The 13,935-nt window shown below is 44.8% G+C and overlaps 1 protein-coding gene across 11 annotated transcripts in view; it reads right to left on the bottom strand.

Moving 5' to 3' along the window:
- Positions 1-13,935, bottom strand: part of DMD (dystrophin) — a 1,858,252-nt gene that overhangs the window by 1,440,184 nt on the left and 404,133 nt on the right. For all 11 annotated transcript variants that reach the window (XM_069970999.1, XM_069971008.1, XM_069971005.1 and 8 more), the window contains exon 3: positions 13,380-13,472. In XM_069970999.1, coding sequence (XP_069827100.1) covers positions 13,380-13,472 — 93 coding nt within the window. The remainder of the gene's footprint in view (positions 1-13,379; positions 13,473-13,935) is intronic.

Consider the following 13,935-nt stretch of genomic DNA (forward strand, 5'->3'; position numbering starts at 1 on the left):
CGCCCCCCCGCAGCACCGATCGCTTGCACGCCGCCCCCAATCGCCCCCCCCCCCCCCGCAGCCCCGGCCGCTCGATCGCCCCCCGGCAGCACCGATCGCCCCCCCTGCAGCCCCCATCAAGGGGGACGATCGGGCGGCCGGGGCTGCAGGGGGGCGTGCAAGCAATCTGTACTGCATGGGGGCTATGGGGGGGGCGTGCGATCGGTGCTGCGGGGGGGCGACCCCGCAGCTGGGGCTGCGGGGGGCGATCGGGCGGCCGGGGCTGCGGGCAGCTGGCTGGAGCATATACTTCACCTGGTCCCTGCTCCGGCTTGCTGAAGACATCGGGAACCGCCGGAGCCGGGATCAGGTGAAGTATCAGCTCCGGCGGCGGGGGGGTTAATGGAGTGGGCTGCAGACAAAATTTGCAGCAGGGATGTAAATCGCTCCCCCGCTGTGTCTCTCTCCTCCTGCAGTCCGGTCTGGCTGTCAGCTGATGCGCTGGGATGTTACTTCCGGCACGGGGGTGCTTATTATCGACGCACCCTGCGCCGGAAGTACTTCCTCAGCGCACACAGAGATCACTGATGTATGTGCTGCCGGGGACAGGAGCCGCACATCAGCCGGGGGCCGTCCCAGCCCCCCTCTTGTGATCGCAAGCAAAATTGCTTGCGGTCACAAGGGGGAATGGGAGGGGGGCTTTGCGGTGGCAAGGGGGGGCTGTCGCAGTCGCTACGCCACTGCCCATATGATTAGTCACATGACTAGTAAAAGGGCTCTCTGCAAAAACTTTATATAAGTAGACACAGTGTGTGTGTGTGTGTGTGTGTTTATGTAGCATAGATGTGTGTATTTTCATTTAGCACAGATGTGTGTGTATAATGCAGCAAGGCTGTATATGTGTTGGTACTGTCATGGAAAGTGTTAAAGTGGCCTTATGATTTCAATATACACTTACCCCTTCACTGATTTAGACAGCCAGGTAAGTTTACTAATATAATCCTCCCTTTCACCTGTCTAAACCAGGGGTGTGTTGTATTAATCCTATTAAAGATACAGTATTTATAATGTTTAAAGGTGTTCTTACATAGCCATGCTCACGTTCCGTATAAGTAAGGACCCAGCCTAAAGCATGACAGTATGCCACTAGGTAGTACTTTTTTTTTCCCCTTTTAATCATCAAATGGCAGTAGTAAAACATGTTTTACACATGTATGAGTATGACAGATGGTCGGTATGGTAGCGGGTTAGATGATTCGGCACCTCGGGAGAGCTTAGGGTCACTTGGGCACTTGTCACTGTGGCCTGGAGTGGTGTTAGGACCCCCCCCCCCCCCCCCCCCGGGCTGTTTGTTTTGCCACACACAGAAAGAGAGAATAGCCCAAGTGTTCTGAGATGTGTAGATTTAGTTGCTTTAACTGAGTAAACTAGATTCCCGTGCATTTAGTAAAATAAAAAACTTTACTGAAGAGTGACTCAGGGCAAACAGTACACGTGATGAAAACAGTGCAAATCATTACAGAGAACATAGCTGCTGACCGTTGAGGTAAGACCAGTGCTTGTAGTAGTAAGTGCTTTGTGATGGAAAAAGGAAAGAAGTTGCCAGAGGAGCCATGCCCAATGTAGTTAGTGTACTCTGCCAGACAGTGGCGGGCTGAGCCAGTTCCCCACTCTGCGGCGCTGTCAAACTGAGGCCGCTAGATTGAGGAGGCCACGCTGTGGCTGCTAATAACTGTCCTCTTCACTTAAACAGCCTGGGGGAAAATAAAAAACAGCAACTCACCTGTCCGCTGGTCCCAGCAGCAACTCTCCTGGCAGAGCGCGCACTCCCATCATCTTCTGGCCCGGGAAGCGGGGTACAGAGATGCTGCCTGTGCCGGATGTGTACTGCAGCCTCTAGAGGAGTGCGCGCTCTGCCAGGAGAGGAGCTGCTGGGACCAGCGGACAGATGAGTTGCTGTTTTTTATTTTCTTTTTCTGCTGTGGGCAGTGCAGGGATGAGGAGATGCTCTGGTGTCACTGGTGGGGGCACTGCACAGAGGGGAGAGGCTGGAGCACTATTGGGGGATTGGATGCTATATAGGGAACTATTGGGGGGATTGGATATGATATGGAACACTATTGGGGATTGGATACTATATGGAACACTATTGGGGGGATTGGATACTATATGGGGAACAATTGGGGGTATTGGATACTATATGGTTAACTATTAGGGTGATTGAATACTATATGGGGAACTATTGGGGGACTGGCTACCATATGGGGCGCTATGGGGGGATTGGCTACAATATGAGGCACTAAGGGGGGGCCTAACTACTATATGGGGCACTATTGGGGAAGTAACTAGTATATGGGGCAGTTTCGGGAGGAGTTAGTTACTATATGAAAGGATTGAAAACTATATTATAGAGGGCACTATTGGGGGGGCTTACTACAATAACTAATAGGGCAGTATTGGGAGGGATTGCTTACATTATAGGCACTACAGGGGGATTAACTACTATTTGAGACACTATTATAGAATTACCTGCTGTATGGGGGAAGTAATGGTTTAACTACTGTGTCGTGGAACTATTATGGGGTAACTTCGGTATAGGGCAGTAATAAGAGGTATAAATAAGGGAACTAATACTGCATGGGCTACAAAAGGGGTAATTATTACCATTTGGGGGCACTATGGATGGGCAGCTTGTATAGAGACTGGTCAGCACATAACATGCAGTACAAAATGACCTTTAACCTTTCCACACCCTCAGTTGTGCAATAAGTTAAGTAGAGACAGTAGTGACACCTAGTAGGGAAAATACTCCCACTTGTGTGAACCTGAGGGAGTGACTTACTAAGGTGCCATAGACAGCACCCTGTGGTGGAGCTCCACATGAGCTACAGTAGTAGCTTGCATCACAATATTAATTTTATATCTTAGTTCACTTCTATTTTATCCCTTTGAGAATTTTCATCTTCAGAAAAATTTAACTAAAACTTAAAATGACACAAAACATTTACTTCAATAGAATTTTAAATGATGTTTTATTTACTTCCTTATTTGTGTGTTTACAAGATTCAAAAATCACTTTGTGTCTTGAGTTTCAATGTAGAAATATGGAATTATTCAGGGACACTTTGCCCTTAGACCAAAACTGACATTGTGCTTCAGAGCAAGTGTTTTTCAATGATAGGACTGATGAAAGTTAGGACAATGGCAGTCTGATTGCATAATGCTTAAGGCATTCACTAGGAACATTTGTTCTCAAAATAGCAAGCATTAAAATGAGACAACTATTGCATGCTGAATAAAAATACAAATTTGCATGGCTCTCTTATGGGTAAAGGATTATGTTAGTATACTATTTTTTTAAACAAATTTTGTCATTAAAATTTGAATAGGATGTTCGCAATTTCTGGAATTAAATGTCTCTCTGCACAAAGGCATGTATTTTAAAAGCAGATAACAAACTTGAAGATTGTGAACATGTTCTCCAGTGTCCGTGTTTTGTTTTCATGGACAGTATTATGACATAACTTTTGATTATGTTTTACAAAAGGAGTCAGTCAGTAAACACATTGATAGATATCTATTCAGTCTAAAAAAAAGTGCTGGGTGACTGTTCTAAAACATTGCAATCATCAAACTTCTCTTAGCTTTGCTTTAAAGCTGTACTGTAATTTTTAAAACAATATTTCACGCAGCCCGTGCAGCCGGGGGGGCGATCGTGCGGCCGGGGGGTGTGGGGGACGATCGGAGCTTCGGGGGGGGGGGGCGGGCAGGATATACATTACCAGGTCCCTGCTCCTGCTTGCTTCGGCAGCTCCCGGCACATTTCGTGAAGACACCAGGAGCCCCGAAGCAAGCAGGAACGGGGACCTGGTAATGTATACTGTCCGGCGGCTAGGGGGTTAATGGGGAGGGCTGCAGACAAAATCGCAGCAAGGATATACATCCCTGCTGTGAGTTTCTCTGCTAATGAAAGTATAGGGCTGGGATCTGCAAAAACGCAGCAAGGAGACTCGCTGCAGATCCGGCAAGTGGGTTTGAACCCGGGGGCTGCCTTCACACTACGTATATTTCAGTCAGTATATTTCAGTCAGTATTGCAACCAAAACCAGGAGTGGATTAAAAACACAGAAAGGATCTGTTCACATAATGTTGAAATTGAGTGGATGGCTGCCATATAACAGTAAATAACTGCCATTATTTCAATATAACAGCCGTTGTTCTCAAATAACAGCAAATATTTGCCATTAAATGGCGGCCATCCACTCAATTTCAACATTGTGTGAACAGAGCCTTTGTTTTTAACCCTTTGAGGACCAGGCCCAAAATGACCCAGTGGACCGCGCAAATTTTGATCTTAGTGCTTTCGTTTTTCCCTCCTCCCCTTCTAAGAGCTCCAGCACTCTCAGTTTTCTATCTACATGCCATGTAAGTGCTTGTTTTTTACAGGAATAGTTGTACTTTGTAATGGCGTCATTCATTTTACCATAACATGTGTGATGGAATTCCAAATATATTATTTATGAAGATATAAATAGGTGAAATCGTAAATAAGAATGCAATATGGTAACGTTTGGGGGGTTCCTGTGTCTACGTAATGCACTATATGGTAACAGCGACATGACACTTATTCTATAGGTCAGTCCGAACACAACCATATGCAGGTTACACAGATTCTCTAATGTTATATATGTATTTTTTTTATGAAATCCTTTTTTTTGGCAATTAAATATTAATAAAATGGGCCTATTGTGACGCTTATAACGGTTTTATTTTTTCACCTACGGGGCTGTATGGGGTGTCATTTTTTCCGCCATGATCTCTAGTTTTTATTAATACCATATTTGTGAAGATCGGACGTTTTGATCACTTTTTATAGATTTTTTTTAATATATAATGTAACATAAAATCGGTAATCTGCGCACTTTTTCACTCTTTTCGTGTACGCCGTTTACCGGTCACAATGATGCTTGTTATATTTTAATAGATCGGACAATTACACACGCTACGGTATATTATATGTTTAACTATTTATTCATTTTTATATGTTTTATTTATATAATGGGAAAGGGGGGTGATTTAGACTTTTATTGGGGGAGGGGTTTTGGGGTAGTGTGTGTGTGTTTTGAACTTTTTTTTTTTTTACACTTTTGAAGTCCCTTTGGGGGACTTTTACATGCACTACTCTGATTTTTACACTGACCATTGCTATGCCATAGGCATAGCATTGATCAGTGTTATCGGCGATCTGCTCATTGAGCCTGCCTGTGCAGGCTCAGTGTAGCAGATCGCCGATCGGACCACACGGCGGCAGGTAAGAGACCTCCGGCAGTCCGTTTTACCGATCGGGACCCCCTCAGTCACACTGCTGGGGTCCCGATCGGTAAGTGACAGGGGACTCCCCCTGTCACTTACACTTAAACGCCGCGGTCGCGCCGCGATCGCGGCGCGATCGCGGTGTTTAAGGGGTTAATGACACGCTGCAGCGCGATCGCTGCAGCGTGTCATTACCGGTGAGGTCCCGGCTGCTGTTTGCAGCCGGCCCCCACCTGCTATGAAGCGCGCTCCGCTCCGGAGCGCGCTTCATAGCGGGAAAAACACCCAGGACGTAAGGTTACGTCATGGGTCGTCTGGGGACAGACTTCCATGACGTAACCCTACGTCCAGGGTCGTCTAGGGGTTAATTCACTCCTGGTTTTGGTTGCAATACTGACTGAAATATACTGACTGAAATATACATATACTGACTGAAATATACGTAGTGTGAACGCAGCCTAAGCTACATTTAGAGGTCTTTGGCCCAGCGGCTCTGTCACTACAGTGCCGCTTCAAAGAGTTTCCCCGCTGCTGACATGATATTGAGACATTCCCTCCCCGTTGGTAAGACCTGAAAATTTGCAGATGTCTGAATAAGGCCTAAGGACCCTTTTACACAGAAAGATTATCTGACAGATTATCTGCCAAAGATTTGAAGCCAAAGCCAGGACTGGATTTGAAAAGAGGAGAAATCTCAGGCTTTCCTTTATGACCTGGTCTCTGTTTATAGTTTGTTCCTGGTTTTGGCTTCAAATCTTTGGCAGATAATCTTTCTGTGTAAAAGGGCCCTTAGCCTTTTGCTGGGTTTACACGGAACGATAATTCGCCCAATCTAACAATTAACGATTTTGAAGCAACAATTTGGTTTTTATAACGATCAGCGTTTAGATGGAGAAAAATCGTTAGAAGATTCTTAAGAAAAATCGTTATTGCGATCGTTTTTAAGATCGCTTAAGCCCATCTTTTACATAGGGTGAATCTTGGAAAGCCGGAGTTACTCACCGGTAATGTAGTTTCCCCGAGTACATGACAGCACCACCAGAGAGAGGGACTCCGCCCCCCAGGGACAGGAAACCTAGAGAATAAAAGGAAAGGCCCTCCTCTCCACCCTCAGTGAATATCCGAGACTGAAGAGAGCCTTATAATTTTTAATCATGCATATACACGGTGTACAAACATATAATCATAACATAAATTTATCCATCTTGCTTTTAGAATAGGAAAACACCTCCTTACCTATGAACTGTCAACAGAACCCCCTAGGTGTTCACCCAGTGAGAAATAGAGTATTAAGGGGTGGGAATGTAATGGTGCTGTCATGTACTCGGGGAAACTACATTACCGGTGAGTAACTCCGGCTTTCCCCATCGACATGACAGCACCACCAGAGAGAATACCAGAGAGGAATTCAGGGTGGGACTACAGCTTGCAAGACCCTTCTACCAAAGGAAATCTCAGAAGTAGAAGACAGATCCAAACGGTAGTGACGAAAAAAAGTGTGAGGAGAAGACCAAGTGGCAGCCTTACAGATCTGCTCTAGAGAGACATCTCCCTTCTCTGCCCAAGATGTTGACACTGCACGCGTGGAGTGAGCCTTAAGAGAGAGAGGAGGCGAAAGACCAGTGGAAACATAACATAAACTTATGGCCTGTCTGATCCAGTTTGCTAGCGTACCTCTAGCCACCTTGTTCCCTTTATTGGGACCAGAAAATTGTACAAATAAATTTTTTGACTTCCTAAATGGTCTAGTGATGTCTAAATAGGCAAGGACTGCCCTCCTAACATCTAGACAATGATACTCTCTCTCTTCCTCATTTGTGGGCTTATCAAAAAAGGAAGGCAAAACCACTACTTGGGACCTGTGAAAACTTGAAGCAACCTTCGGCAGGAAAGCTGGATCTGGGGTAAGTATAATTCTATCCTCTAGAACCTTTGTATAGGGTTCCGAGGCCGAGAAGTGAATCATCTCACTTACCCTCCTGGCCGACGTAATTGCTACCAACAGGACAGTTTTTAGAGTTAGCAATTTTAGAGACGTCTCTGCTAGCGGCTCAAAAGGGGCTTTTATTAGGGCTGAGAGAACTATATTAAGATCCCAAGGGGCCACTCTATTAGTAATCTTAGGACAGAGTCTAGTTAAGGCCCTAAAGAATCTAACAATCCAAGGGTGTTTTGCTAACGGGTGATTGTATAATGCTCCTAGAGCCGAGACCTGTACCTTAAGAGTAGCTGCTTTTAGTCCTTTCTCAAGTCCTTTTTGCAGGAAGTCCAGAATCGCAGCCAGGTTCGGTTTGTCAAGGTCTATTGTCGTGGTGCCTATAAAAGTAAAATATGCCTGCCAAATCCTAAAATAAATTTTACATGTTATAGGCTTTCTACTTTTTTGCAATGTCGTGATGACTGCATCCGACAACCCTTTACCTTTCAGGATTAACCTTTCAAGAGCCAGGCCGTCAAGTGGAGCTTGTCCACTTGTGGATGCTGCACTGGCCCCTGAAGAAGAAGATCCGGACGGTCCGGGAGAACCCATGGGTCTGATATGGACATCTGAGTTAGGCAGGAAAACCACGCTCTTCTGGGCCAAAAGGGAGCCACTAGAATCACCCTGGCCCTGTCCTGCCTTATCTTCCTCAGTACCCTTGGAAGAAGAGGTAACGGCGGAAAGGCATACATTAGCCTCCACCTCCAAGTCTGTGACAATGCGTCTATTGCTAGAGGCTGGTCCCGGGGAGACAGCGAACAGAACTTTGTCACCTGCCGGTTGGCTCTTGTGGCGAATAGATCCACCTCCGGTATTCCCCATAAGTCCGTGATCATGTGAAAAACTTCCGGGTTTAGTTGCCATTCTCCCTGGTGCAGTGAATTCCGGCTGAGGTAATCTGCCCTGATGTTTTGTGTTCCTTTTAGGTGAACCGCTGATAAGGATAGTAGATTTTTTTCTGCAAAGGAGAATATTTTGTAACAGAGGTCCAGCAAAGCCGTACTTTTTGTGGTTCCTTGCTTGTTTACAAGTGCCACTGAGGTGGAATTGTCTGATAATATTTTCACGTTAGAGTTTTTAACATAATGTTTTGCCGATTTTAGGGCTTCTAATATTGCTGCTAACTCACGATAGTTTGAGGATCTATCCCTGAAAGATCCATCCCAACTACCCTGGAAGTCCAACTCCCCTAAGTGTGCTCCCCACCCCCTAGGGCTAGCATCAGTTGTGACCAAAATTGGAGAATACATATTCCAACCTAAACCCATTGTGAGATTTTTCTCTACTAACCACCAGGAAAGACTATCCGTGACTTCATGGGGAATGACTGTCTTTTTGTCTAACCCTTTGGGAGACCCATCCCACACCTCCAAGAGGCGCCTTTGTAAGGGTCTACTGTGGATTAGGGCCCAAGGTACTGCTGGGATGGCTGCAGTGAATAGACCTAATAGAGACATACCCTTCCTTATGGTTATTCTGGGGTTTTGTAGTACTGCGGTTACTGTATCCCTTAGTTTGCGAATTTTGTCTTCTGGTAGGTAGGATTTTTGAGAAGATGAGTCTAAGTCTATTCCTAGGAATCTTTTCTGCTGGGCTGGGGATAGAAAGGATTTTTCATTATTTACAATCCATCCTAGCTTATCTAGAATATCTAGGGTTCTCACTATTTGAGTATTTAGTTTCTGCTCTGACTCAGCTACCAGCAAAAAATCATCCAGGTATGGAATGAACAAACCTGGACCTTCCCGAATGTGCGCTGCCATCTCTGCGATTATTTTGGTGAAAACTCTCGGGGCTATTGCAATTCCAAAGGGAAGGGCCTGGAATTGAAGGTGACACAGGTTATTATTAATCCGTATAGCAATCCTCAAGTATTTTTTATATTGTTTGTGTATGGGTACATGCAGGTAGGCATCTTTTAAATCAATGGAGGCCATAAAGCAATTTTTCTGTAATAAATTTATTGTGGACTTAATGGATTCCATTTTAAATCTCTGATATTTTAGGAATCTGTTAAGGGGTTTTAAATTAATAATGACCCTAAAGGATAAATCGGGTTTTTGAACTAAAAAGAGTGTAGAGTAAAACCCCTGTTCTATTTCACCGTGTGGCACCGGGACAAGCACGTCCTTATCAATAAGAGAAATAACTTCTTTCTCTAGAGTCTTAGCCCCTACTTCTCCCATTTGGCTCTTCGTTATTACGAATCGTGTGGGGGGTCGGGAGATAAAGTCAAAGTCCACACCTTCCTGAATGTATCTCAGGACCCAGGAGCTGCCACAGATCTTCTTCCACTCCTGGGCAAAAAATTTTAATCTACCCCCCACCCTGATCCCAGTATTACTGGGTAGATGGCTTCTTATAGGTATCGGATTTTTGGTTGAAGAGGTAGCCCCTAGATTTACCGTATCCTCTACCACTTCCTCCTCTGTCCGATCCTCTTCTACTGAATCCACCCCTACTTTGGGGACGAAAAAATCTATAGGCGTTTGGTTGAAAGGAGGAGGGAAACCCCTTCTTTTTATCTCCTGCCTTCTCCAATAATTTGTCCAGTTCTGACCCAAACAAAAATTCTCCTTCACACGGAAAACTGCAAATTTTTGCTTTTGCAACTGCATCGCCAGACCAGTTCTTAAGCCAAATAGCTCTTCTGGCTGAGTTTGATGATGCTGCTGACCTGGCTGAGAATCTGAGCGCATCGGCTGAGGCATCTGCCAAAAAAGAGGTAGACTTCTTAAGTTGAGCCAAGGAGGATAGAATAGTCTCTTCTGACTCCTTGGCCTTAATTGCATCCTCCAGTTGTGTTAACCAGACTAACATTGACCGGGCAACACAGGTACCAGCTACATTAGGTTTAAACGTAGCCGTAGAAGACTCCCAGGCTTTTTTAAGGTAACCATCCGCTTTTTTGTCCATGGGGTCTTTTAACGTGCCTAGGTCTTCAAAAGGCAGCTGAGACCTTTTTGAAACCTTTGCAATAGCTGCGTCTATCTTGGGGGGCCCTTCCCAAGATGGGACCTCCTTTTCGTCAAACGGATACTTCCGTTTTACGGCACGAGGAATAAAGCCTTTACGGTCAGGTTTTGCCCATTCTCTATTAATCAGTGCTGATATGGTTCTGTGCACCGGGAACACCCTTCTTTTCTTGGATTCTAAGCCACTGAACATGATATCCTGCACGGATCTCTGTTCCTTCTGCTCCTCAATCTCCATAGTGGAGCGTACCTCCTTAACTAGAGTATCCACATCTTCCACTGAGAATAAAGGCTTCCCGGAAAGTTCATCATCTGAATACTCCGCCTCTATCTCATCAATAACCCCCTCTTCAAACTCATTGTCTGCAAGGGCTACTGTTTCCTGAGAGGTACTTGGAGTAGCGGGGTTAGGAGCAGAAACAGGTGCAACCGCAGGAGATACCTGCACAAGGGATTTTTGGATTTCCTCTTTAATTAAATCCCTAAAAATAGAAAAAAAAAATAATTCCTGAGAGAGCTGCCCTTATTATATTATTTAACATAATAGAGAAACAGAGAGGAGAAAACCAGGAAAAAAGAAACCGTCTCACTTCATGGATGATAGAATAGAGGATATATTAGGTGTTTCTGCAGCCACCATCTTATCAATGCAGGATTCGCATGTTGGTCTGTCATAATCTGTAGGCAGTCTCCCCTTGCAAATTCTACACTCCTTCTTTGCAGGCCTAGACTCCTATCAAAACACATTTCATTCAGTAATGTAACAAAAAATACAGACAGATACTGCTCACCACTCTGTGCCTCCGTCTGTTACCCTGGATTTCTCTGCTGGCCCAGCAGCATCCTTCTTCCTCTCGCTCATGCTGGCTGGCACACAACAAACACTGTGAGATGCTGGCCACCACTCACTCCGGCACGATGTGCAGCTTTTGAATTCCCCGCCTCGCTTCCTGGTGCCCGGCGTCTGACGTCACATCCGCCGCGCGCTCCGAGAATCCCGTGACGCGTCACCGCGCGTCACTTCCGGGTATTCTCCCGCCGGCCGGATCAAGCTCCACAGCCCTGCGATGAGGCGCACGAGCGTCCGGCCGGCCTCCAGGACTGTGAGTGTGGGCTTATGAACCCAACTAGGGCCCGTTTGAGACTCCCCCTCGGCCGCACCGAGCCACCAGGGATTAGAGGGAGCTCCAGCATGCTACATCTCCAGGCTCCCTGCAGGGACAGGAAACCACTGAGGGTGGAGAGGAGGGCCTTTCCTTTTATTCTCTAGGTTTCCTGTCCCTGGGGGGCGGAGTCCCTCTCTCTGGTGGTGCTGTCATGTCGATGGGGAAAGACTGTTTACATCAAGCGATCTGAATTTTTAGCGAACGACAAATGACGATTTGAGAACATGTTGAAAGATCAAAATGAACGATTTTTCACTCATCGCTTGATCGTTTGCTGTTTATACACGGAACGATTATCGCTCAAATGCGATCGTTATTGCGAAAATTTGAGTGATAATCGTTCCGTGTAAACACAGCATTTCTCTCGCTCTACCCCTCCTCCCTTCTGAGACAACTGATGTAAACAAGTCCCTTACTGGCTTTATCTGCAACACTGTAGCGTTTTTGTAATGCTGGGAGGGTTAATCACAGTGAGTTCATTAGCAGGTTGACCTCAGATTAACCCTCCCAGCATTGCAAGGAGCTAAAATGTTCCAGATAAAGCAATTCAGGGACTTTTTTACATCAGCCGTCTCAGAAGAGAGGGGAAGACAGAGAGAAAAGCAAACAGATTTGTGTGTTTTCAGCAGAAAGCAGCAGCTGAGAACTGGAAAAAGGAGAAGATATGGAATGAATTGCTACTCTCACTATGGGCAGAAACATATCAAGTGTTATGTTTGAGTGGAATACCCCTTTAACTTTTGATATGTTATCCAGATAGTTGTGATCATGTGGCTGGATGGGGAGTAGAGTGTTTGGCCACACACTTTGCTCAGTTAGAACTAGCAATCACAGTGGGTCTCAGGACTAACCCCTATGCGATCTAAACCTTTTATCCCTGATGCCAGAATTGCTCAGGATTTTCAGAAGATTGCAATATAAGGCTGGGTTCACACTATGTATATTTGAGGCTGTATTTGGTCATTATGTCAGGTCCTCATAGCAACCAAAACAAGGAGTGGATTGAAAACACAGAAAGGCTCTGTTCACATAATGTTGTAATTGAGTGGATGGCCGCCATATAACGGTAAATAACTTCCATTATTTCAATACCACAGCCGTTGTTTTAAAATAACAGCACATATTTGCCATTAAATGACGGCCATCCACTCAATTACAACATTATGTGAACAGAGCCTTTCTGTGTTTTCAATCCACTCCTTGTTTTGGTTGCTATACAGCCTCAAACATACAGCCTCAAATATACGTAGTGTGAACCCAGCCTAAAGTGGTTAAAAAAAAATAATGTTATTTAAAGGCAACTAATCACGGGCATTGCTATATAAGGGGCAATAGTAGGGGCATAAGGGGCTAAGATAAGAACTGGGGCTAAGCTATGTAATTGGGGGTGGGGCTATGGGAGGTAGAAGAACAATTACAGTTCAAAGGCATAAAGCTGACTGTCGAGCCTAGTGAAGTGTTAATAGTACTGTAAGTTCACTAATTCCTATTTTTTTTCCATAATTTAATAGTAAAAGAAACTTTGTATTATATTTTATCAGAGAAAAAAATGTTTTTTTTTCCTTTTATCAAGATTCTATTCTCAAAACTTTTAATACAAAAAAGTGTGTCTACAAGACCAACTAGCAGCTCACTAAGAGATAATTTTACTTGCAACCATCTAACAGCTGGCAGCTCCTCAGTCCGCTCTATTCCCCAGGGTTAAAGACAGGTAAGATATTTTAATTTTTAGTATGTTCAAGTGTTACTGTATATGACATCTATGTGACAATATTATAACTGATACTAGTTGTCACCTACAGGTTTTTGCTTACTGTCAAAAAATGTAATAGAGCGGATTTGTTTTCCACAAACATGGAAAACATAAGACTGGATTAGGCCTCACTTATTGAACATTTGTTTCTTAGATAGAAATGTCCATTTAACATACAAAAATACTGTATATTGAATTCAGCACTGTCTTACCAGTTTTTGACCAGTGAGGCCTTCAAGAAGATCCAAAAGTCTTCTTCCATCTTGAAGTTCACTGAATAGATCTTCAATTGGATGTTTCCCAAACTGCAAAGTAAAACAATGCTTAAATTTTAGATTTGTATAAATTTTATAATTGTTAGACATCTGAGCTATATATGTTCTCTCACTTGTTCCTAAACTCAGCTACCTTCAGTCAAGAAGGCTCGTAACAGGCCAAAATAACTTGTTACTGCACTACTGTTCCACAAGTGATGATTAAAGAAGCGATTTCAATTCTGGAGATTAGAACTTTTTATAATAAACTAAACAGGGTGTGCTGTGACTCCCTATACCCACTTGGCAGATCTGCAGCGAGTCCCCTTGCTGCGTATTTGCAGCGACACTCGCTGCAGATCCCAGCCCTATACTTTCAATGGCAGACAAACCAGCAGCAGGGATGTCCATCCCTGTTGCGAGTTTGTCTGCAGCTCACCCCATTAACCCCCAGCTGTCGGAGCTGATACTTCACCTGATCCCGGCGGTTCCCGGTGTCTTCACCAAGCCGGAT

This window comes from Dendropsophus ebraccatus, chromosome 5 (genome assembly GCF_027789765.1).
Source record: "Dendropsophus ebraccatus isolate aDenEbr1 chromosome 5, aDenEbr1.pat, whole genome shotgun sequence".
Lineage (NCBI taxonomy): Eukaryota > Metazoa > Chordata > Amphibia > Anura > Hylidae > Dendropsophus > Dendropsophus ebraccatus.